Consider the following 22,770-nt stretch of genomic DNA (forward strand, 5'->3'; position numbering starts at 1 on the left):
ATCCTTCCCCTTCTTGCCAGCCCCAAAGCTGTCTCCATCCTGACAGAGTGAGGAGCTATAGAACCCCAAGTTCCTCCCCTGCTCCTTGTCCCCAGTTTGCCACATTGGGCTTCCTCAAGCCAGGAGGCTGTGACAAGGAGAACATCTACTCTTTTTTCCCTTGTCAATCATTAAGCATGTGGTGTTGACTCTTCAGGCAAGTGATGATGAAAGGCATGAGAACTGGGCATGCTTCCAGGCCTGGGCACCACTGCAAGCTAGTGCTTGGTGCTGCCCCTGGCAAGGACCCTTTGAAGCTGCTGGTTGTCAAGAGATTGATGGGCACTGGGGTGTGTCTGTACCACCCCCATGCCCTCATACACACTGTGTTGGTGGGCTCTTGTACCTATCGGGCTGGACACCTTCCTGGGGTATCCTTGTGTGCCAGGAGCCTGCCCCAGCAGTGTGATCTCTGTGCTGGTGGTGGGGCAGGCCCTGCCAAAGACGGAAGAACAGCAGTTCAGGGAAAGAACTGTTGTCCTTGTCTGACCCTGGCGCTGTGCCTGCATCAGCTCTGGGGCTGCCAGAGCAGAGCTAGGTGAAGAGTGCAGGGTCCCCAGCCTGATGCCCTAATACATCTTGGAGGGTGGCTCTTTGTGAAGGTCCTAGAGCTGTGCTCATCCCTCAGGCACAGCCTGGCACCCCATTGTTGCCAGCCCTATGGGGAGCACCAGGAGCCCTGGCTTTGGGGACATGCCCTCAACCTACACTCTGGGGCAGAGGTCTTGCCTGTGGGACTGTTGCCTCCACCAGGGGCTGCAGTGGCCCCCTGCTCTCCTCCTCTCTCTCCCTCAGGGAGGCCAACCAGTGCATCCCTGCCCCCTTTTGCTCTGCTCCCAGTCCCTGTTCCTATCCACTCAAAATCCACCCTGAGGCTTTGCTCTGGCTCTGCCAGATCCCAATTCTTTCCCCTTCTGGCTGCTCATCCCTCGTGGGCACTGCCACTACCTTGCATGCTCCATCCTCTGAGGTGACATGGAGCAGGGAGGGGGTTAACTGCCCCACATGTCCTAGCAGCACTGAGACAGCAGATATGGAGCTCATTCAGCTGTGAAGCACAGCTGTCCCCTGGGCATTCTTATGGGGGCTGTAGCTGGAGGCAGATGGTGATACCCAGGCACTAGGTACCCCACAGATGCCCCATGGATACCCCACAGAGGTGCTGGCAGCTGGTGTGGAGGGAGCTAAGGGGCTGTCTGGCTGCGTGGGGCTGCTCAAATATTTGTGCAGGGGCGTGACCCAGGAGAAGCCCAGCAGAGGCACTGGGTGGCTGGAGTCGGCAGCACCCTGGCAGCCTCAGTCTCTGTTGTACTGGGTGCAGGCCGAGGTTGCAGGGCCAGCTGGGGGCTTCTGTCCCTGCCGTGCACTGCCACCAGCCTGGCACTGCTCCTCTCCTTCCTCTTGTTTCTCTCTGTCTCCCTCCAGGTGGGTCTGGACACAGGATGGGGGCACCAGGTGCCAGGGGACTCAGCACCCTCTTCCCTACCCCGTCTGCCCCTCTGGGTGCTGCAGGAGCCCCAGGGGACAGGCAGACATGCAGCCCCCCTGCTGCCCCGCATGACGCCCTTCTGGAGGATGGTGGGGAGCAGACCTCTGGGTGCTCACTGCCGCCATGGATTTGAGTGTGTCACCAGGGTCTGCAGGTAAGTGGGGACCCCTGCCCATCCCCTGCATCACCCCCTGCCCAGCCTAACCTGTGTCCCTGGGCCCCTGCATTGCCATCTCCACAGTATCTGCAGCCCTGGGACCCTCCATGTATCCCAGTGTTTCCAGCCATGGGGCCCCCACAAGTACCTCAACTTTATCAGCCTCCTTAGTTTTGGGAGTTCTCCACCCTGGGATCCTTCACCCCTATGTCCCTCCCTGCTTCCCTGAGCCCAGATACCTCCTGTGCACACCAGTTCTGGTGTTCCCTGGTCCCAGTGATCCCATCCTGTGGCTGAGACCCAGCAGAGCCAAGCTTTGCACCCCACCCTGGGGTTTCCCTAGTCCAGGGGCATCCCCTGTCCAGGATGCCCCTGGCACAGCGCTTACAGCTGCTCTGCCCCACAGGGCTGGGCGATGTGCCCCACCACAGTACAAATGCTGACAGCCATGGGCCACCCCAGGAAAGCCAATTGTGCACAGAGACCATGGGAGACTGGGGGAGCGCCACATGTCCACCACTGAGGCAGAACTGCAGACACAGCTGGGCTGGGGAAGGGCTGAACCCCCAAACCCCCCAGGGCAATGCCAGGGCTCAGCCCCTTTCAATGCTCCCCCCAGGCAATAAACCCACTGTCCCCTGCTTGTGTCTGGCTACTTCCTGCCCCTGCTTTGCCTCTGCAAAAGACAGGCCTCACAGGTACCAGAGCCGCGTGCACCCAGAATGGCACACGGCACCCACAGGTGCCTGCCTCTTTCCTCATGGGTGCTGAGTCCACCACCGAACCTGCTTAGCTCCCATCTGCCCAAACAGGTCCCCTGGATGAGGGGTGCTGCTGGTGTGCACATGTGAGCCTGTGTATATACACACGTCTGTTTGCACCTGTACGTGTCAGGATACATACGACTGTGCCTATGTGCATACGTGTGATTATTTGAGTGCACAGGAAGCGTGTGTGCGTGAACAGCTGTGTCTGTACAGCTATGTGTGAATAGCTCTGTGCGTGTGTCTGTGCATGTGCGGACGTACGCACGTGAGCCCAGGTCCTCCTGTCTCTGCCTATGTCTGTGCGTACAGGCGTATATACACCGGTACAGGAGTCTATCCGCACAGCCCGGCACTGCGACTTGTGTCTGCGGGTCCCTCCGTGGGTGGGCGCCCGTAACGTCTGTCCGCCCGCAGGGCTGTGAGACCTCCGACCGCAAGGGGGCGCTGCAGGGTACGCCATGGCAGCGAGTCCTGCCCGCTCGCTAGTTATCACCCCCGCAGGCCGGTCCCGCCGCCGCCGTCGGAGAGTTCGGGGAGGCGCGGACGGAGAGGCCGCTGTGCGGGTGGAGCGGTGCTCGGGACAGCGCTGCAGACAGCAACGAGAGGGCGGCGCCGCGCTGAGGGGCGGGTTCGCTAGCAGGAGCCGGGGCGGAGCAGTCCGCTCTCCTTGCTGCCGCGGCCGTGTCCCGCTACCGCCGTCATGCGCAGCCGGAGCAACTCGGGCGTGCGGCTGGACGGCTACGCGCGCTTGGTGCAGCAGACCATCCTCCAGCATCAGGTGCGGGGCATGGCCGGGAGACAGGGTTCGGAACCCGCCTCACCGCGGGTCCCGGGGCGCCCCGCCGGCCAAGGGGAGCCGCCTCCTGGCCCTGCAGGTCGAGTCAGGGGGAGTTAACTGGGAAACGGGGCCGCGGCCCCAATGTGTCCCCTCCGCAGGACGCAGTGACAGGTCTGCTCCCCGCCAGCGCCGACCACCAGGATGCCTGGGTCCGGGACAATGTCTACAGCATCCTGGCTGTCTGGGGGCTGGGGCTGGCCTACCGCAAGAATGCCGACCGCGACGAGGATAAGGCCAAGGCGTACGAGCTGGAGCAGGTAGGAGGGAGCTGGCAGGAAGGAGGACCTGTGGTGGCCGCTCCAGCTAGGCTGGCGCTACCCGGGAACCGGCCGTCAGCTCCCGGCTGATAGGTTTTTGGCACGGCCCAGCTCTGGCGCTGAAAAGCCGGGGGTGGCCGTGCAGTGAGGACGGGGACAGGGCTTATCCCCATGTGTGGGGGGCAACAGGAAGGGATGCCAGAGCTTGCTGCTCTCAGCATGCTGATGCCCAGCTGGACGGTCCAGGCTCTGGGGTGATCTGGGGACACAGCCCTTCTCCCAAGGGCTGGGCAGCTGCATTCTGCAGCCGTGTCCGTCCTTTCCCCGCGCAGCAGCTCGGCCTTGTTGGCATGCCAAGAAATCTTGTTTCGCTCTGCTATCAGCTAGGGAGCAGGGCCCGTGGAAATGTGAGCAGGGGCTCTGATTATAGACACAGGAGCCCTGCAAAGGTCAGCACCCAGCTGATCCTGAGTCAGGGCTTCTGGCTGTGTGGGGATTAACACGGCTGTTCTCCTTGTTCCTGCAGAGTGTGGTGAAACTGATGCGGGGGTTGCTTCAGTGCATGATGAGACAGGTATGGGCTGGTGAGCACCTCTGAGAGTTAAGTGGTCTTCTCAAAGTCCATCTCTCCCACAAAGACTCTTGGTCCCATCTGTGCCAGCTCTCCCCAGCCTTCTCTGAAGAGTATAGGGAAGGATCTCTTCCAGCAAGTCTTGAAATAAGCTTTAACTTGGCATCTGTCCTTGGTGTGATGGAGCTCCCTGTGTTCTGGGCTGGTGGCCATTGGAGCCTTTGCCAGCTGCTCCCTGTCTTGTGGCCTCACTGGTGCTGGGATTCTGCAGCTCTTCCCCGGGGTGCATTTGAAGTGACCCTTTTCTTCCCACATGGTGCAGCTGTGGCTCCTTCATAGCTGCAGCCTTGAGCTAGGGTGGCCCATGAGACTGCATTCACTGCCTTGGTGCATGGATGAGCTCAGCCTGGCGTATGCAGGATTTCTGGCCTGCCAGGAACTGTTCTACATGGGACAGCCCTTGGCTCTGGGAATGGCAGACCTGTCTGGAGACAGGATTTGATTAACCTGTGTATCTCATTGTTGTTCTCAAGGTGGACAAGGTGGAGGCATTCAAGTACAGCCAGAGCACCGGGGACTCCCTGCATGCCAAGTACAACACCCATACCTGTGCCACTGTGGTGGGAGATAATGAATGGGGTCACCTACAGTTGGATGCCACCTCCCTCTATCTACTCATGCTGGCACAAATGACGGCCTCAGGTGACACTGTTGGGGGATGCCATTATAGCTTTGAGTGTGCTGATCTCCAGGGCTCTCCACATTCTCAGTTTGGGTGCAGCTTCCTGAGGAACAGGCTGCTGTGATGGGCTCTCCGACCTCACTGCTTTCTTAGCATCCAAGGTGGACTTGGGCCCCTTGATGTCCATCCATTAAATTCCAGCTTGCCTGAAGCACCAGAGCTGTTGCAGGGAGTGGGAGTGGGGGTGGGAGTCAATCACAGCACATGACTCCTGCGGGGCAGATGTGCAGTGAGGAGGAAGGGTCTAGCCTGGGTTACTGCAACTCTTTCGTAGGGATGCCCATGGTCTCAAAACAACAGATGTGAATTCTTTCCTTTGCTTCAGGCCTCCACATAATTCACAGCCTGGATGAAGTCGACTTTGTCCAGAACCTCGTGTTTTACATTGAAGCAGCTTACAAAACTGCGGTGGGTAGCCTGTGCTAGGCAAGGGGAGTGTGTCCTGGGGCTGCAGGTGGTGGGCTGGTGTCCAGGGGCAGCTATGGGTCTCTCTTGAGCCATGGTGTGCAGAGTCCCATGTTTCCTGCTGGGAGCACCACTGATGGGTGGGATTTGAAGGCTTTCTGGGTATGCTGCCTGCTCCAATATGCTGCTGCTTCCATGCAGGACTTTGGAATATGGGAGCGTGGGGACAAGACGAACCAGGGCATCACCGAGTTGAATGCCAGCTCTATTGGCATGGCCAAGGTGAGCTGGGAAGAGGTGCTGGGTGGCTGCTGGGGAGCACCAGGGGCCCCATGCTGCTTTTTTACAGGGCAGGCTGGGCACGTTGAGCAGTAGTTTTCCTCCCCAGCAGTGCCCTTTTTCTTGAGTGCTGTTATAAAACTGTGCCACTCTTGCCTGAATTTAGCCTTAACTGGGAGTGAAAAATTAATTGAGGTGTGTGGCAGAAATGTCCAGGGCCTGGCTACCTGTGGCTTTGGAGATACGGTCACATTCTTACCAGGGGTGCTGTGCAGCCACAGTGGGACTTAAATTTGGGCAGGACAGGGTGAGAGCTCTCACAGATGAGCAGTGTTGCTGAGAACCTGATCTTTTGGGTCTTGCCCTGCTTGCAGGCTGCCCTGGAGGCACTGGATGAGCTGGATCTCTTTGGGGCAAAGGGAGGCCCACAGTCAGTGATACGGGTGCTGTCAGATGAGGTCCAGCACTGTCAGGTGAGATCTGCAAGGACTTCATGATTGCAGAATGAACTGTGATCTGCTGAGGTTGGGGTGTGAATGGTGCCCAGCCTGGCAGCCTAACCATGCCTCTTCCTTTTTGCCCAGTCCATCCTCCACTCAATGTTGCCCAGGGCCTCCACATCCAAGGAGGTGGATGCCAGCGTGCTCTCTGTCATCTCCTACCCCGCGTTTGCTGTGGAGGACAGCGAGCTGGTGGAAACCACCAAGCAAGAGATCATCACAAAGCTACAGGTGAGCAGCTCTGCCCTTGTCTTGCCCTTCATGGGAGACAGCTGCAGTCCAGACTGTTGTTGCCCTGCTGTCTCCTAAAAGGGGAGGTCAGGAAGAGGGGCGTGGGAGCCTTTACCAGTGTCTGAGAACTGTGTCAGGGGTGTGCAAAGAAACTGTCCTGTGTGCTGTGCCTCTAGGCTGTGATGCTGGTGCCTAGGTGAGCGGGGAAGGATGTATTTGTCTGGAGGAAACCACCCCTATGTGTCTGCACTCAGGGTACCTCATGCTGTACCTCCTGCTCAGCAACATTTTTCCCTCCCTTCTAGGGGCGCTATGGCTGCTGCCGCTTCCTCAGGGATGGATACAGGACCCCCAAAGAGGTAAGTGTCCCTAGCCTTGCCTCCTGCCAGAACTTTAGTGCCAAGCAGCAGCTGCCCTGGGTTGTATTTGCTGGGTGCAGTGCAAAGGCTGTGGTGAGGAGCACTGGGAAGATGAGATCCCTCAGTAGCCCCAGGCAGCATCATGGCTCAGAGCTAGGCTTCCCAAAATGCCAAAGCACATGGCAAAGGTAGTACATCCCACCCACTCCCATAGTAGATTGGCAGAGGTTGGCCTTGCCTGCATCTTGGGACCTGGTAGTGCCGTGTATCTCTTAGGCTGTGAGAAGATGGGACCATTGCCCTGCTGAGGTAGGCTCTTTTCCCCAGGTCTCACAGGGCTGCACAAGCCCCAGGTGAGGGTTGGAGGCCTGTAGGGGTGACCATGCAGTGCTGCAGGATGGCCTCAGCTCTGGCAGCACTGGAGGTCACAAAGCTGCTCCTTCCTCTCCTGGGACAGCAGGCAGTGTGGGTACTGCCACACTTGTCTCTAAATGGAGCAAGTGGAGACTTTATTCTGCTGCTTTGGGGAGGGAAAACCAGGAAAATTTCATAAGCAACAATCATATTTAATACCTACAGAATCAGGAAATGACACTTGGAGGCTTTCAAATAATCACCAGCTGTTGAGTTGAGCCTATAACCTCGTGGGGCTCCTTTTGGAATCAGCGCCTCTAAAGGCTTCTCTGCTGCTCCTCTTCAGACCTGACCATAATAGGCAGCATGTATGACTGTGTTTGCAGAGCCTGTGAAAAGCAGCAGCATCTCCAGGCTGACTGTCCCAGCACTCAGGAGCTTTGCCAGTGTGAAAAGCCATGGGTTACTTGAGGGGAGCTACGAGGCACAGGAAGGGCAACATTGCCTGCAGAGGCACTGTAGCTGGCTGGAGTCAAACAGGAGTTTGAGAGCTTGTGGCTGATGTATAGAAAAAGTTTGCTTCTGCTGTCCCAACTGTCCTCTCTGCTAAGGCCAGCTCTCTCCCTTCTCTGTAGCAAAGAGTTAAAGCAGTTGGCAGGGAAGGTCAAGCACAGATCCTCTGGGGCACTACACCAGCTCCCAATTGCTTCCTTTGTGTCAGGCTCTTAGGTTGCACCACATGTTAGGAGGGATCCAGTCCAAGCCCTTGCACCCAACTGGGCCAGCCTGGTGATGCTAGAGGAGCTGTTCAGGGGCTGGGGTAGAGCAGGCAAGGCAAAGGAGATGCAGGCATCCCAAGTGCAGTGAGGGGAGTGCTGTGCTGGCTCCCTTTGCCCAGGAAAGGTGAAGGATCCCTTTGGCATCAGTGCAGGTGGCTTGTGAGGGCATGACTGGAGGAAAGGATATAGCCTGGAGGTGAAGCTGCTTTTCATCTTTGTCTCAGCCATCACCCACAGAGAATTGGAAGGACATTTGAGGCTGGGGTCTTGAGGGAAGTAGCAGCACTGTCAGATTGAGGGGATGCTGCCACCCACCACCTGCTTTGCTGTCACACCTTCCCTGCAGGACCCCAACCGCCTGTACTATGAGCCTGCTGAGCTTAAGCTGTTTGAGAACATCGAGTGTGAGTGGCCTCTCTTCTGGGCATACTTGATCATTGATGGGATTTTCAGTGGAAACATGGAGCAGGTATGAGAGGCAGGCTCTGCCAGGCTGGTGCAAAGAAGTCCTTGGCACGGGAGGCATGAGGGAAGGATGTAGGGAACCATGACTAGGGGGAGATCCTCTCTCTCCTCAGGTGCAGGAGTACCGGGAAGCCCTTGAGGGGATTCTCATCAAGGGGAAGAACGGGGTGTACCTGATGCCAGAGCTGTACAGTGTCCCACCAGATAAGGTGAGTGGTCTTGAGCTGCAGTGGGAATGTCTCATAACCAGATAATTACATTTTAAGTGCTTATTAACTCAAATCATTAGTAAAGCAGCACACGTAGTGCATGGAAACCCCATGTAAAAAAGGTGTGGCTTGGAGCTGCCATAAACCTGTGCTGAATAAAGAAACTGCTTTTTTTCCTCAAAAGTGTTTCTTGCCCCTGAACACAAGAGTGCTTTCCTGACAGTCTGCTGTCCTAGAGTCAGATTCCTCTGAGAGCTCAGGGCATGCAGACCTGGGCTGACTGACGAGGTTGTGCTGAGCTTCCAATCAGTGGTGAGGGTGTTTGTGTGGGCCTGGGCTGAGAGCAACAGCCTCCTGGTGCCCAGATAGTACAGAAGAGGTGCTCTCCTTGTTTGCATCTGAGAGAATTGCCTGGTACTTCTGGGGCATGTCAGTCGTTCCTGTGGGATGGCCCATGGTGTGAGCCGCTGCTCTGTGGTGTGATGCCGTGGCCTGGGGCAATCAGGAAAAGAGGGGAGGAATGTGGCCAGGATGGTTTGCACCCTCTGGTTTGCTTTTATAGTCTCTTATTTTAAGCCTTAAACTACAGTACATCAAAATGCAGTGATGATGCTTCCTTCAGCATCCAGTGTATGGATTTCTCCCTGACCTCCTAGCTTGCCTTCCAGGTGGATGAGGAGTACAGGAACCCCCACACTGTGGATAGAATACCCGTGGGCAAGCTGCCACTCATGTGGGGGCAGTCCCTCTACATCCTGGGCTGCCTGCTGGCTGAGGTATGATCACCCTTGGTGCTGGGGAGGGTTGTGGGGCCAGGCTGAGCCACCTACCGTGGGGAAATTGTCACCTCTTTCCCCGCAGGACCTCTTAAAGGTGGGTTGTCTGTAGGCATCACCTGTTCTACCCCACACATGAATTGTTCATCTTGTACTTCTCTTTCCTCAGGGGTTTCTGGCTCCTGGTGAAATAGATCCACTCAACCGACGGTTTGCGACCGTCCCCAAGCCTGACGTGGTGGTCCAAGGTGAGGGAAAGCGACCAGCTCTTGACCCCTGTGCTTAGCATGCCTGAGGACTCTGCTCATGAGCAATTCATGGGGGGTGGCTCTGCTTGCTGGGTGGCTGCCAGTGCAGCTAGGTCTCAGCTCTGGCAAGGTGGGTTTAAGGTGGGGTGCAGGGAGGTATCACTTGCTACAGACTCCTCTGCAGAAGGGATGAAAGCTGTCCTCCTGCCAGTCACTGGGGAAGGCTTGGGTGTAGTGATGGGAGAAGCAAGGCAGTCCTGTGCAGCGCTAACTGGTTCCCAGATGGACCCCTGACAGCTGCCTCTGCATGACACAGCATGTTACATGTGTCCCCAAAGGCCAGAGGCAGTCCTGTTGCATCATTGTGCCTCTGTCTTCCTCCCTCTGCAGTGTGCATCCTGGCAGAGACAGAGGAGATCAAGGCTATCCTGCTGAAGGAGGACATTGATGTGGAGACTGTGGCAGAGGTCTACCCCATCAGAGTGCAGCCAGCTCGCATCCTCAGCCACATCTATGCCCGGCTGGGTAAGCTGGACTCCCTGCACTCACTGCTTCTGCAGGGGGGTCTGTCCCATCTCCTGGCACTACTTCTCACAGATGCTGATGTCCTGTCCCACAGCTCTCTGCCTGGCTGATAAGGGCTCTGCTACCCATTCCTGGGCCTGGTAAAGCTACTTCTGCCCAAGGGAAGCTGGGGTGGCAGGTAGTAGGGGTGGCAGGTGGCAGGGAGATTCTGAAAGGGATAAGACTTTGGCATTGCAGTTGGACAGTCACCTTAGGGACAGGAAGAGGCTCTGGTCCATATAGGATGGACCTGGTGTGGGCTGGAGCCCATCTTTGTTCTTATACTCAAGATCTCAGTGGGGGAGGCAAGCCAGACACCAGAGCAGGGTGCCCTGGTAGTCCATAGCTAAGAGAGCCTGTAGCACAGACAGGATGGCTGATGCTGGAGCGTTGCCAGGGCTGAGTGTGAGGGGAGGATGTGTTCAAGAGTTCTGCATTCCCTCACACTGAAATCCCTCAGGCCTGGGGCTTGTATAGGAGCTGGGGAACCAGCGTGGGCTAGAGGAGAAACCTGATCCACTGTAGGCTACATGAGCTGGCTAATTTAAGCCATGAAAAGGCCAAGAGTGACATGGACAAAGAGGGGAAGGACAGCAGCCTGGCACTTCTAGAATGACAGACTAATGTAGGAGCTGATGGAGCTGTCAGCTTTGGGAGCTGGCCCTGTGCAAAGAGAAACACTTGGCCCTGCCACAGCTCCTGATATCCTCAGAGACATGGTGGTGTGCTTGTTGCAGAGGTCAGGACAGGCTGCATGTCCCTGTTTCAGCAAGAGTTTCTGGGGAGGGCCTGGGTTTCTCTAGCTCCCTGGTTATGGCTAGGTGACACATTATCAGCTATGCTAGCTCAAAACGGTGTCCTGGGGCACCTCAGTCACAAACCATCCTTCTCCTGTTGGCTGCTAGCACACAGGCCTGTCTCTCTTTGCTGCTGTATCCCTTTTGTGAGGTGGCTTGCACTAAAAACTCCTTCCCTGCCCCTCTAGGCCGCAACAACCAGATGAGCCTGACGGGACGGCCCTACCGGCACATGGGTGTCCTTGGGACCTCCAAGCTCTATGATATCAGGAAGAACATCTTTACCTTTACCCCACAGGTGGGTGGCATTGCACGGGGTCATTCCTAGCTGTTGTGCAATCTGGAGCTGGGCAGGAGGTTTCTGCACTGAGCGAATACTCAAGTTGTTCTTGGGGTGGTCTGAGTGTTGGGAGCAGCCCCAGCTCTATGACATGAAGCAGTGGAGCTGATAGTCCTGGTTGGGTGTGTGTGTTGTGAGGAGATGGTTTCAGGTGATTTCTGATGATCAGTATTGTGTGAAAAATTCTCTTCTCACCCTGATAAGGACATTAGAAGAAGGCTGATGGCAGGACAGGAATGCTTCTGTCTCCTGTGCCCAGCAAGATTTGGGGATGGGCAGGGTTGCAAGCCTGGCACTGTGGGCAGTGCATGTTCACTTGGAATACGCTGTGGGGTTGGGGTGATGCTGCTGCTGCTGAGCTGTGGTGTGACCTTCTCATAGTTACTAGTGACCAGTAGCTGCCCTGGGGGGTGACAGTCCTTTGCTAGGTTGGATGAGTTGTTGGTGCAAAAGAGCGTATCTCCTGGCTGCACTGTGTGGCTGGCCTGGCTGAGTGCTTGTGGGAAGTTGTGGGTGCCACCAGAGGGACCTGGTGGCTATGACAAGAGCAGCTGACATCTCCTGTCTTCACAGTTCATAGACCAGCAGCAGTTCTACCTGGCTCTAGACAACAACATGATCGTAGAGATGCTGAGGACAGACCTCTCATACCTCTGCAGCCGCTGGAGGATGACCGGGAGACCAACCATCACCTTCCCCGTCTCCCACACCATGCTCGGTACAGATCCTCTGGCCTTGTGAGGCCTTTGGCTGGAGCAGCCCTGGGAAGCAGCTTCTGCAGGAGGAAGGGGGTGGGTGGATGTGGGACCATCTCAGTCATGGGGAACATGCTGGGACTAGAATGGCCAGCAGCATCCTGTAAGAAGCTTACCACTCAAAGGAGCCACTCTGAGTTGGCAGCTGTCCTGGCAGCTTGGCACCTGCCTGCCAAGCACTGGTGCCTGCAACTCAATGGGCATTTGCTGGCACAGAGGTATTCAGTCTCAAAGCAGACAGGCTTGTTGGGAGGCCTCTTGGGAGCAAGACCAGAGAAAAAGTCCCCCTGTAAAAGTGTTCTTGGGGCTCTTCCTGCAGCTTAACTGAGACTACCTGCTTTAGCTAGGTAGTCTTTCCTAGACAACAGGAAGGGGAAAACCTGGATGATCTTAGAGAACTTGATGATCTTACAGGTCTTTTCCAACCAAAACAATTCTATGATTCTATAAAACAGTGAACAAGAGGGAGCAAGTAGCTATGCAGTGGTGCAGTGGCTTTTCTGGAGCAGCTCACAGATGTAGGCAAGGGACTCTGCTTTCAGGCCTTTTTTGTTCTCCTTGTGTACTTGAAATCCTCTTAGTGCCTTGAGGTGCCATTTGCTATGGTGTCTTCTGGCCATGACAGCAGCACCCCCTCTGCTGCCTTGTTTGAATGCCAGGGGCAGAGCAGGAGACTGCTCAGGTGCTGCTGTCTGATACTATCAGCTTCAGCCCAAGGTGAATCCCAGGAGCCTGGAGTGCATCTTGGTCTGGCTTTGTTGGAATCCAGACCAGACAGTTGTGAATTTCCTTTTTTGGGTGTTGCTTTTGGTGCCATAGTTTGGCTGTGCATCCCAGCTCTGGCTGATGCCACAGTGCTTTGTGCATCTGGATGCCTGCCTGGCCCTGTGTTACCTTCTGGGAACCTGTTTGAGTGGAAGAGCCTGACTGCCTGTGTCTCTTGCCAACAGATGAAAGTGGCAGCAGTGTGCACCCCACGGTGCTGGCAACACTGAGGAAACTTCAGGATGGGTATTTTGGTGGTGCAAGGTGAGTGCCGCTTCCTGGGGTGCAGGAGGGGATAGGGCTGGTGTCCTCTGAGAGCCTGGTTATGAGGGTACCTGCTGAGAGCCTGGTTAGGAGGGTACCTACTGGGCTATTGGGGAGCAAGCTGTGGAGGATACACTGGGGTGTAGTAGGCTGTACGTGCCCCCCAGCACTACAAATCTACCAGAGGAGGTACAAAAGAGGACATACCTCTTTATGCCATCAAACCCATGGCTGCAGGATCCCTCTTATAGCTCTTAGGCAGCCCTTCCATGCCCACCTGTGGCTGGCAGAGTTGCAGGCAGCTCAAGCAGGCACTGGGGCACGTGCATGTTCCTGGGTGAGTGTTGCTCCTTGCTGAAGGGCCTTCTCTGGATCCAGGAGGCAAAGCCAAGGGTATTGCCTCCCTCTTCCTCTCTGTGTGACCTCCCTTCCTCTCGCCCAGGATCCAGACGGGTAAGTTGTCGGAGTTCCTGACAACGTCATGCCGAACGCACCTCAGCTTTATGGACCCTGGGCCAGAGGGTAAGGTCTTTGCCGAGAGTTACAAGCTCAGCATTGACAGCTTTCAGGAGCTAGACGCCGAGGAGTGGCTGCATGGCTTGCAGATAGCAGAGGATGGTAAGGGGGAGCAGGCCAGCTGCTGCTGTGGCATGGCAAATGCCAAACTCACCTGTAACACCCTGCCAGCATCTGCCACCATGTTATTCATACACTTGAGTTTTCACCGTGCTACTGTGCCAATCTGACCCTTCATCAATTAACCTTGTCTGGGTGACTCTCATGGTGACACCAGTGGAATGGGGCTGGGTGATTTGATGCAGCTTTTGTAGCCCCTTTGCCAGAGGGGTTTCCCAGCTAGACAGGGCTGAGGCTGGTGGACATGGAGAGCATGGAGAGTGCTCTGGAAAAGCTGCTCTGAGCTTCATAGGCTGTTGTGTGGAGAAGAGATGGAAGGCTGTTGACTGCTCAGGAGATTTAGTTGAGGATCTTTGGTGGAGAAAGTGATGGTATAGGACCTGAGATGGTGAGGGAGAGCCACCACGTCTCCAAGCAATTTCTGAATGTTTTCCCCACAGCCTTTGACCTTCTCTGGGCAGTGCTGCTCCAGTGGGTGCCAAATTGAGGCCTTGCTGCTGTGGATAGGGTGCCCAAGAGGGCCGTAGGCCATCACAGTGTGATGGACACACTTAGCCCTTGCAAACAGGTCCAGGTACATCCTCCTCTTGTGTGACCTAGCATTGGTCACCTTCCCATCATTCTACTCTGCCTCTGCTGTTCCTGTAGCCAGTGTTTGCACTGCTGTGACTCTGGATACTTTATTTCTTTTGTCCTCTTGCTTTGCTTGTGGTCTACTTGCAGGCAGCATTTGGATTTCTCCAAGGTGTCTGCTTCCTCCCAGCCCCCATGGGAAACAGGGCCTACTTGGCCTCTCTACATCAGCTAGAAGAAGCTCAATTTAAAGTTTTCCCCGTGGTGAGAAGCTGGAGCCAGGCAGGATTATGTTCTCAAGCCTGATGTCTGGGGTACTCCTCCATCCGATCTGTCAGGTGCTGGCATGAGGCATCCCCACCAGGTGTGGAAAGGAGATGCAGTGCAGTCAGTGTAAGATGCAATCTGCAGCTCACCTCTTGGGTTAGACACAAGATCTTCAGATCTTGTCTGCCAGCCGAAGAGCCACGAGGCTTTACCCTGCGGGTGGGCTGGAAGTGCATCAACAGCTCTGTTGGTGTACTGCATTGCCCTGCCATTTGCCCCTCAGGGTTTCCCCCTTCCTGCTGGGCAGTTTCTGGCTGAGCAGAGATGTGGGCTCTTGAGCACCCTCCTCCTTGCTGCAGTTAGCAAGTCAGGGCGCTGGCACTCTCGATGTGGTGGTAGAGCAAATGAAGCCACGGAAGTCTGGGCAGGGAGCCATGCAGGAGTTGTAACTCTTCCTCTAACTCCTAATCAGAAATAACTGCTAGTTTCTAATCAGGAATAACTGTTGTAAAATCCATCCTGCCTTGCTCCTGTGTGTGAGTCCTGCTTGGTTGAGGCCTTTGCTGTGTTGGAGTGCTCCTAAGTGGTCTCTGCTTGGATAGTCAGCCATTGTATGTACCTGCCTTCTTCCCTGGAAGGGAAGAGTGTGAGGGTTTCACCATGGGCTTTGAGCAGACTCTGCTGTCCTTCTGCAGGCTTGGTCCAGACACATACTGTAGCCCCATCACTTCGTCTGGGTGTGGTAGTTTTACTTTTGGGGGGTAATTTCCAACCCACCACAGAGGGAGCCCCAGTTTGGCCCCAGCTGGCAGCCAGTGAAGTGGTGCTGTGACAGGGGTGCTGCAGCTGCTGAGAGCTCAGCTGATGTCATTGTCCGTCCCTAGCCCCATGCTGTCACTTCATGCAGCAGGCAAAGCTTTGCCCTTGCTGAGGCACAGCTGGGGAGTCTCTAGGGTCTGGAGATGCCCCTGTGCAAAGCTGAACTTTTCCTCTTCTGCCTCCTGTTCCTGCAGACACCTACGATGAGGTTGCTCAGTACTTGGACCATCTGCTGCAGCGCACAGTTCCCCATTCAAACCTCCCTCCCACTGCCCAGCAAGGAGGGCTGGGCCGCTTCCGGGCTGCCGTGCATACCACCCGTGACCTCATGTCCCTGGTGTCCAAGGCCAAGGACCTTCATGTCCAGAGTGAGTGATTGCAGCACCCTCAGCAGCTTTGCTCAAGCCTGAGGTTGAGGCTGACATATTTTGGGAGCTTTCCCAGCTGCATGATGCTGAGAGCCCCATGGGCTGCAGAGCAACCCTGGACAAAGGCACACTATGTCCATCACATTAGTCCTGGCCATGAAGTGTCTTAGAGTTGGTGCCTGTGCAGTTCTTGTGGAAACAGTTGAATGATAAGGGATGGCAGCTTCCTGTGGTGTTCCTCTAACCAGGTGGGCAGAGTCTGCTTCTCCCACAGCTGACTTCTCTGGAGGGGGTGCTGGGGGAGCAGAGTGTCAGATGTGAGGTGGTTTGAGGCCCAGCAGTGGTGATTGGGGTGGAGAAGTGTCTGCATGAATCTTGGCTTTCTTTTAGATGTTGGGATGTATGTCCCCAGCAAGATCTTCCAGGCATCCCAGCAGTCAGTCAGGTTGCTGAGTTCACCTGACCAGCAGGACGCAGATGGCAAGGTGAGCTCAATCTCTCCCAGACTGGCTGAGCAGTGCTGTCCTTTCAGCTGAAGTCAGAGAGTCCTTGTGGGGGCTGCTTGGTGTTGGGCACGGGGGAATAGGTGTGGGTGAGTGGCCTTGGCTCTGTAACCAGAGAGCACTTGGTGTGGAGTGCTGGCAGTGTCCAACAGGAGCATGGCCTCCCTTTCCCCAGAGCCACACACCCTATGCAGAGATGAACCTGCCCCGTGATGAGGATGGCAACGTGGACTGCAAGGCACTGGTGAACCAGCTGCGCCTCTGCCCCACGCTGCAGGAACAAGCAGACATCCTCTACATCCTCCACATCCTCAAGTATGATGAGCTGCAAGACCTGCTGGCTGACTGAGCAGAGAGAGCTGGTGCAGCCATGCATGTGTCCCAACCCTCGGTCCCTGGGGCTGCTGCAGGGCAGATTGCTGATGGTAACCTGGCATCTCCTGTGCTGCAGGGGGCCCGAGTGGTACACAGGGCTCGACAGTGACCCTGGCCCCACCGTCAAGGAGCTCCTCACTGAGCTGTATGTGCGGGTGGGGAGCACGCGCCAGTGGGCCCTGATCCGCTACATCTCTGGCATCCTCAAGAAGAAGGTGGAAGCTCTGGATGAGGTAAGAGCCGTGCAGCACCCCCTAACAGCCTTATGTCCATTGGGGAGGGGGCAACAGAGTGGGTAGGCATGTGGCCACACAAGCTCTGTCTCTCGGCCTTGTACTGAGGCCCCAAGCTGCTGGTGACACTTAGGGTGACCCTTTCTGTCCCTAGGCCTGCACTGACCTCCTGTCTCACCAGAAGCACTTGACGGTGGGGCTGCCCCCAGAGCCACGTGAAAAAACTATCTCCACGTGAGTAGCTTCCCCCTCCCTACATGTACTGGGCTGGGCCAGATGTGAACCTGCTGCTCTAGAGTCTGTGGGCAGGAGTGGCTCTGGGTGGCTGTCTCTCCGCTCTCTGGGCTGTACAGACCAGGACATCCCTCCAGCTCTGCTGCCTCTCACATGCTCTGCCATTTGTTCCCTTCCCAGCCCAATCCCCTACGAGGAGCTTGTTCGCCTCATTGATGAAGCCAGCGAGAAGAACCTCAGTGTTTCTATCCTTACCCAGGTGAGGGGCCAGGGTAGCAGGGAACTCCACAGCTGGGTGTCTGCCCTGGTGATCTGCAGTTGGTGATCTGCCTCTTCCTCTCCAGGAGATCATGGTGTACTTGGCCATGTACATGCGCACCCAGCCTGCACTCTTTGCCGAGATGTTCCGCATCCGCATTGGCCTCATCATCCAGGTGATGGCGACGGAGCTGGCACACTCCTTGCACTGCTCAGGTAGGTGCAGCGGGCATGGCATGCTGGCTGGGCTGGGTGCTGCAGTGCTTGGGGTCCTGTCAGCCAGGAGGGAGAAGTGCTGTTAGAAACAGGCATCTTCGTGCCAGGACTGGACCCTGCATGAAAGCACTGGGGTTGGGTCAGCAGCTGGAGCTGTTCCTGAGCTGCACAGGCAGATGATGTCACTGTGGTTTCCCTTCAGGCATGTGTGTTGGGCTGTCGTGGGGAAGAGTCCTTGTTGTAGGCCACACCTGGAGTTAGCACCTGTTCTGCTAACAGAATAGGATGCAGGGTAGAAATGTCCCAGAAGGGCTGTGAAGCAGGGTACAACATCCTAACTGTTCTCTCCAGCTAGAGAAGCCACCGAGAACCTGATGAATCTCAGCCCATCAGACATGAAGAGTCTTCTCTACCACATCCTCTCTGGCAAGGAGTTTGGGGTGGAAAAGAGTGGTGAGTCTCTCGGGAGGGTTGTGAGAACATTTCTGGGCAAAGTTGGTTCCTGGTGTGGAGTTGGGCCATCTACAGGTGTTCCCAGCTATGTGGGATGTGCCTGTCCTCCTGCACGTTCAGCACAGTTGCTTCTGCTGTGCAGTGGTCCAGGAAGAAGCTGTGCTCTTCAGCAGGGTAGTGCTGAGCCAATTTCTGGAGATCAAGCCTGAGTTCTGTGGCCGCTGGGGCTTTGCTTAGTTCAGCAGTTGGCCTGGTCAGACCTGAGTTGAAAGCAGTTCTGTGCTGTACTTGTGGATCTCCAGTGGTGGTTGGGCAAGTGGGCAAGGGTGTGCAGAGGTACCAGTGCCTGAGCAGCGACAAGAGGCATCCATACCCTGAGCCACAGTACCCACTCTAGACCTCTCTTCCTCTGCAGTGCGGTCGGTCGACTCGTCGATCACCACTGCTGTCTCCATCCGGGAGGTGGAGGCTGCTGGGGCCACCAAGCCTGAGCGCGCTGGCCTCGTCCTGCTGAAAAGTGAGATCAAACAGGTGAGGGCAGGTGGTGCAAGCTGCTCCTGACAGATTTTCTGGGTGATTTAAGGGAGTGCAGGAGGGAGCTTTCTTCTGGGCTTCAGAGAACTTACAGCTACTTCCAGGAGCTACTTTTGGCTCTAGCTGTGCCCTGGGGAAAGAATTGGGGTAAATGTGTTAGTGGGGTGGGGGTTGCTCTGGCAGTGCAGTACAGGGCTGCTTGAAAAGATGCAGGGTTGGGGAGGACCACACAGTTTCCCAGGCATGGCTGGTGTCCTGGTGGGCCTCTTCCAGCAGCAGAAACTTCATTTCCTTCTCTTGCAGCAATTGGATAAACGTAGGCAGTCTCTGAATGTGAGTAAAGTGAAGCCACCCTGGACTTTCTGCTGTTTCAGCTTTTATCCCCCATGCCACACACCAGGGCCGTTTCTGAGCATGCATGAGTTGAGCTTTCCTAAGCAACCCCATTGAGTGACCTGCTACAGTGATGCACTGCCTTTCCCTCTCTGCAGACTCAGGTTCAGGACAGGGGAAGGAGGAGGTCAGCATGGCTGTGGGGGCCCACTGCCCAACAAATTTTGAGGAGCTCCCCTTTGAGTGGGACCTGCCATGTTTGGACTGCAGGGAGGAAGGCTTCTCCAAGCTGTGGGTGTTGATACTATATCCATGTGGGAGCTGAGGTCCATAGCTGCTATGGCAGAACAGATTCCATTTTGCCCTAAAAAGCCTGCTGAGCAGGATGGCATGATGTTTCCAGTGCCATGAGCATCCATGGCTCTGATGGACACTGGTGATTGCTGGATGCTGCCTGTAGCCTCTTGACTATGTCTTCTCTGGAGGATGAGGCTTCTGCCCAGCTGTGAGTGAGAAGGACCTCCTCTGGTACCTGGTATGTGTCTAGGAGGAATCCTGGGCTGTAGGTGGGGTCCCATCCTCAAAGGGATAGGGCCTACAGGGAGCAGGCTGATGCAAAGGGTTTATAACCAACCTGCTGCAGTGTGAAACCTGCCACAGAGGGACCATTAAGTTGTGAGGAGAGTTGTCCATGGGCAGTGACCTTGCTATTGGCCCTCCAGTCTGCCTGAGACTAAATCCATGCCAGCAGCCAACAGAGCAGTAGCAGCCCTGCTTCTGTGTGCTGGCTGGCATAAGCCTGCTGCCTGCCACAGCACTGGCATGTGGAGGCCCCATAGCCTCTCAGTGCTCTGCTTCCCTTTCTGATGCTAACCTGGCTTTCTGCAGCTCAGCTTTTTAAACTACCTCTCAATCCCCAGATAACTGTGGCCCCTGGGACAACTGCCTGTGACCTGAGCTTGCTCCATGCTGCTGCTGCTCTGTTTGCTGGCTGCAGTCTAATTTTTGTCTCTCTCTTTTTCCTTCAGCCCCTCAGTTTGCAGTCTACGGACACTGAGTTGAAATCCTCTCTGGTAACTTGTGTTTATTGGCTGCACACATGGGGGTTTGTCCTGTTTGTGCCTGCAGAAAGGAGCTGTGCTCTGGGGGGTGCAGCAGGGAGCTAGTGCTGCAGGGTGGGCTTTGCTGGGGGCAGGAGGTAGCAGCTCTGCCCTGGGAACTGGGCTGGGTCAGCACAAACTCAGCAGGCTGCATTCTTGTGAGGTATTTAACTTTTCATCAGTCTCTGTGGTCCTTGTTTTGTCTGCCCAGTCTGCTGGACACTCGGAGATGCTGGGCAAGGGCTCCCTTTCAAGCATACTGGAAGAGCAGCGCAGTAAGGACAGCCGCCAGGGCCAGTGGCAGCGGAGACGGCGGCTGGATGGGGCCCTCAACCGTGTCCCTGTAGGCTTCTACCAGAAGGTCTGGAAGGTCCTGCAGAAGGTGAGCTGCACGTCTGTCTGGCTGATCTCCATGCATATGAGCCTACGGTCCCAGGCATCAGCCTTGTCAGGATGGTCCCTGATGTTGTGTAGATACTTGCTTCATGGACAAGGCCTGCACCTGGCCTTGAAAAGCTGAGGAGGAACTGGAGCTGCCTTGTAGCATGCAGGACCCATCTCTTACTGTGCTGAACCTTGCAGAGTTCAGGGCTGGAGCTGCAGCTGAAGCAGCTCTGGGCATGGCTTGCCCTTGATGTAGACCAGGGAGCAGAGCCTGGTGCTGTGTGTGAGAGGGCTCTGGCTGATGCTGAGGTGGTGGGAAAGGAGTGATGCTGTGCAAAGTGTCAGGAGGTGGAGCTGTGCTGTGTGAGCAGTGCACTCCAGTGCTGAAGTGTGAGAGTGGTGGTGGGCTGGACCTGTGTGTTTTAGCACAGTGCTTCTCCAGGGCATAACCATAGCCTTCTTGTTCTGCAGTGCCATGGCCTCTCCGTGGAGGGCTTTGTTCTCCCCTCGTCAACAACCAGAGAGGTAGGAGGTTTATGTAAAGGGGAAATGGGGGCAGGTGTGTGGTGCTGGATTGCCCTAGGTGAGTGCCCAGCAGAGCTTGGGATTTGTGTTGGCAATGTGGTGTTCTAGGTGCATTTGTTTCTCCCTCCTCACAGATGACCCCAGGGGAAATAAAGTTTGCTGTGCATGTGGAGTCTGTCCTCAACCGTGTACCCCAGCCAGAGTACAGGCAGCTGCTGGTGGAGGCTATCTTAGTGCTCACCATGCTGGTGGATGTGGAGATGCACACCATTGGCAGCATCATAGCTGTTGAAAAGATCCTACATATGGCCAACAACCTCTTCTATGAGGAGCAGGTAGGGGGCTGGCTTAATGCAAGGGGCCACAGCCTGCCCCCAGGGCTGCTAGCTGTGTTCCCTACAGCTATGCAGCATTCACCCACCGGGAGGGTCCTGCCTGCTGGAGTGAGTGCAAAGGAGGGCAACAAAGCTGGTGAAGGGCCTGGAGAATAAATCTTATGAGGAATGACTGAGGGAGCTGGGAATGGTTACTTTGGAAAAGAGGAGGCTCCGGGGAGATGTCATTGCTCTCTACAACTACATGAAAGGACATTGTAGAGAGGCTGGTGCTGGTCTCTTCTCACAGGTAATTAGTGATAGAACAAGAGGGAACAGCCTCCAGCTATGTCTGGATAGGTTTAGACTGGACATTAGGGAAAAATATTTCACAGTAAGAGTGGTCAGGCATTGGAATGTGCTGCCCAGAGAGGTGATTGAGTCACCAATCCTGGGTGTGTTTAAAGGTGGTTTGGATGTCTTGCTTAGGGATATGGTTTAGGGGTGAACTTTGTAGAGTACAATTACAGGTTGGACTTGGTGATGCTGAGGGTCTTTTCCAACCTGAATGTTTCTGTGATTCTGCTGTCTGCATTGTGTTCGTGGGGCACAGCAAACATGTAGTGTCCTCCTCCTGCTGCTCACCATCAGTGTGTCACACTGCAAGCGCAACAGAAGATGCTTGGCATGGAAGCTGCCCTTAGTCCTAATGCTGCCTTTCTTATTCCTTCTCCAAAATCCAGAAAGCCCTGGGTGCTGATGACCACATGCTGGAGAGGGATCCCGCGACGGGGATCTGCTGCCTGCTGTACGACAGCGCGCCCAGCGGCCGCTTCGGCACCCTGACCTACCTGTCCAAGTCGGTGGCCATGTACGTGTACGACTTCCTGCCCGCCGACAGCTGCCCCATGCAGTAGCTCTCGCAGCTCCTCTCCCCAGGCTGTGCAGATGCTGTGGGTGGGTTCTTTTCATATGGCTTTTGAAAGATGGGCATTAGGCTAGTTTGCAAGCAGCCTGTGTGGCCATCCCGCCCCCCTGCCCCCCCCCAGCCCAGTCCTGGCCTCTTGGTGGGTGAGTGGCTCTCCTGAGGAGTTCTGCAGGAGGCACGTGTGCTAAGCTGACCTTGGGTCTGTATGGCCTGTGGAGTAAGGGCTGGCAGGGAAAGGCTGGGCTTGTGTTAAGAATGTCTGCCTGTGTGGCTCCTCCTGGGCCATCACCCCTACAGGGGCCTGTGTTTGAGGGAGGTGGAAAGAGCCCCCCTCAGCAGGTACGTGTGCTCAACAGGGCAGTGCTCCCTGGCTAGGTCAGCTCTCCCTGCCTCCAGCAGATCTGAAGTTTGAACCTGTTCTCTTCTGCTTTTTGTTACAAATGTGCAGGGTTTATATTAGTGTATGCTGGAGCTCTTGCTCTTCCTGTTGCTGATGGAAAAGTTTTGTTAGAAGAATAGGGAATGCTGCCTGAGCTTCCCTCCTAGCACACCTAAAATCAAAACAGTCCAAACTAGCTGCATATTAGAAGTAGGCAGCCCATTGTGCCTCCCTCAGGAGTCCTGTGTGGTAAGGTTGGGAGGCTTTTGAGCCAGCAATGTCCCAAGGTGGTGCCTGTTACCACCAAGCTGTGAGGCCAATGCTGCTGCCTGGCTGAGGGGGTGCCAGCAGCAGCCCCTCCATGCCGTCTGCCAAGTTCATGCATGCC

At 55.7% G+C, this 22,770-nt stretch overlaps 1 protein-coding gene across 2 annotated transcripts; it reads left to right on the forward strand.

Annotated features, from left to right (window-relative positions):
• Window positions 1-3,073: 3,073 nt before the first annotated feature.
• PHKA1 (phosphorylase kinase regulatory subunit alpha 1) lies at window positions 3,074-22,105 on the forward strand. Of its 2 annotated transcripts, XM_054169343.1 has the most exons (33): window positions 3,074-3,230; window positions 3,389-3,547; window positions 4,074-4,121; window positions 4,652-4,820; window positions 5,186-5,268; window positions 5,467-5,547; window positions 5,919-6,017; window positions 6,129-6,275; window positions 6,581-6,634; window positions 8,114-8,236; window positions 8,346-8,441; window positions 9,110-9,217; window positions 9,387-9,465; window positions 9,856-9,990; window positions 11,015-11,124; window positions 11,740-11,884; window positions 12,872-12,950; window positions 13,393-13,568; window positions 15,440-15,613; window positions 16,004-16,098; window positions 16,292-16,431; window positions 16,568-16,724; window positions 16,879-16,958; window positions 17,139-17,217; window positions 17,303-17,432; window positions 17,784-17,885; window positions 18,301-18,416; window positions 18,723-18,752; window positions 19,781-19,825; window positions 20,064-20,234; window positions 20,708-20,761; window positions 20,896-21,096; window positions 21,819-22,105. In XM_054169343.1, exons 1-33 carry the CDS (start codon window positions 3,153-3,155, stop codon window positions 21,990-21,992), a joined length of 3,717 nt encoding a protein of 1,238 aa, XP_054025318.1. In that variant the 5' UTR covers window positions 3,074-3,152; the 3' UTR covers window positions 21,993-22,105. The 2 variants fall into 2 exon arrangements, with proteins under 2 accessions (XP_054025318.1, XP_054025319.1); XM_054169344.1 differs by lacking the exons at window positions 18,723-18,752; window positions 19,781-19,825 and having other exon boundaries at window positions 13,393-13,547; window positions 16,004-16,086; window positions 17,303-17,436; window positions 17,788-17,885; window positions 19,986-20,234.
• The last annotated feature ends 665 nt before the right edge of the window (window positions 22,106-22,770 follow it).

This window comes from Dryobates pubescens, chromosome 18 (genome assembly GCF_014839835.1).
Source record: "Dryobates pubescens isolate bDryPub1 chromosome 18, bDryPub1.pri, whole genome shotgun sequence".
In the NCBI taxonomy this organism is placed as follows: domain Eukaryota; kingdom Metazoa; phylum Chordata; class Aves; order Piciformes; family Picidae; genus Dryobates; species Dryobates pubescens.

Coding starts and splice junctions, on each gene's coding strand:
- PHKA1 (XM_054169343.1), top strand. CDS start 3,153: ATGCGCAGCCGGAGCAACTCGGGCGTGCGGCTGGACGGCTACGCGCGC. Junction 17,433..17,783: donor ACACTCCTTGCACTGCTCAG/GTAGGTGCAGCG, acceptor TGTTCTCTCCAG/CTAGAGAAGCCACCGAGAAC. Junction 17,886..18,300: donor GTTTGGGGTGGAAAAGAGTG/GTGAGTCTCTCG, acceptor CTTCCTCTGCAG/TGCGGTCGGTCGACTCGTCG.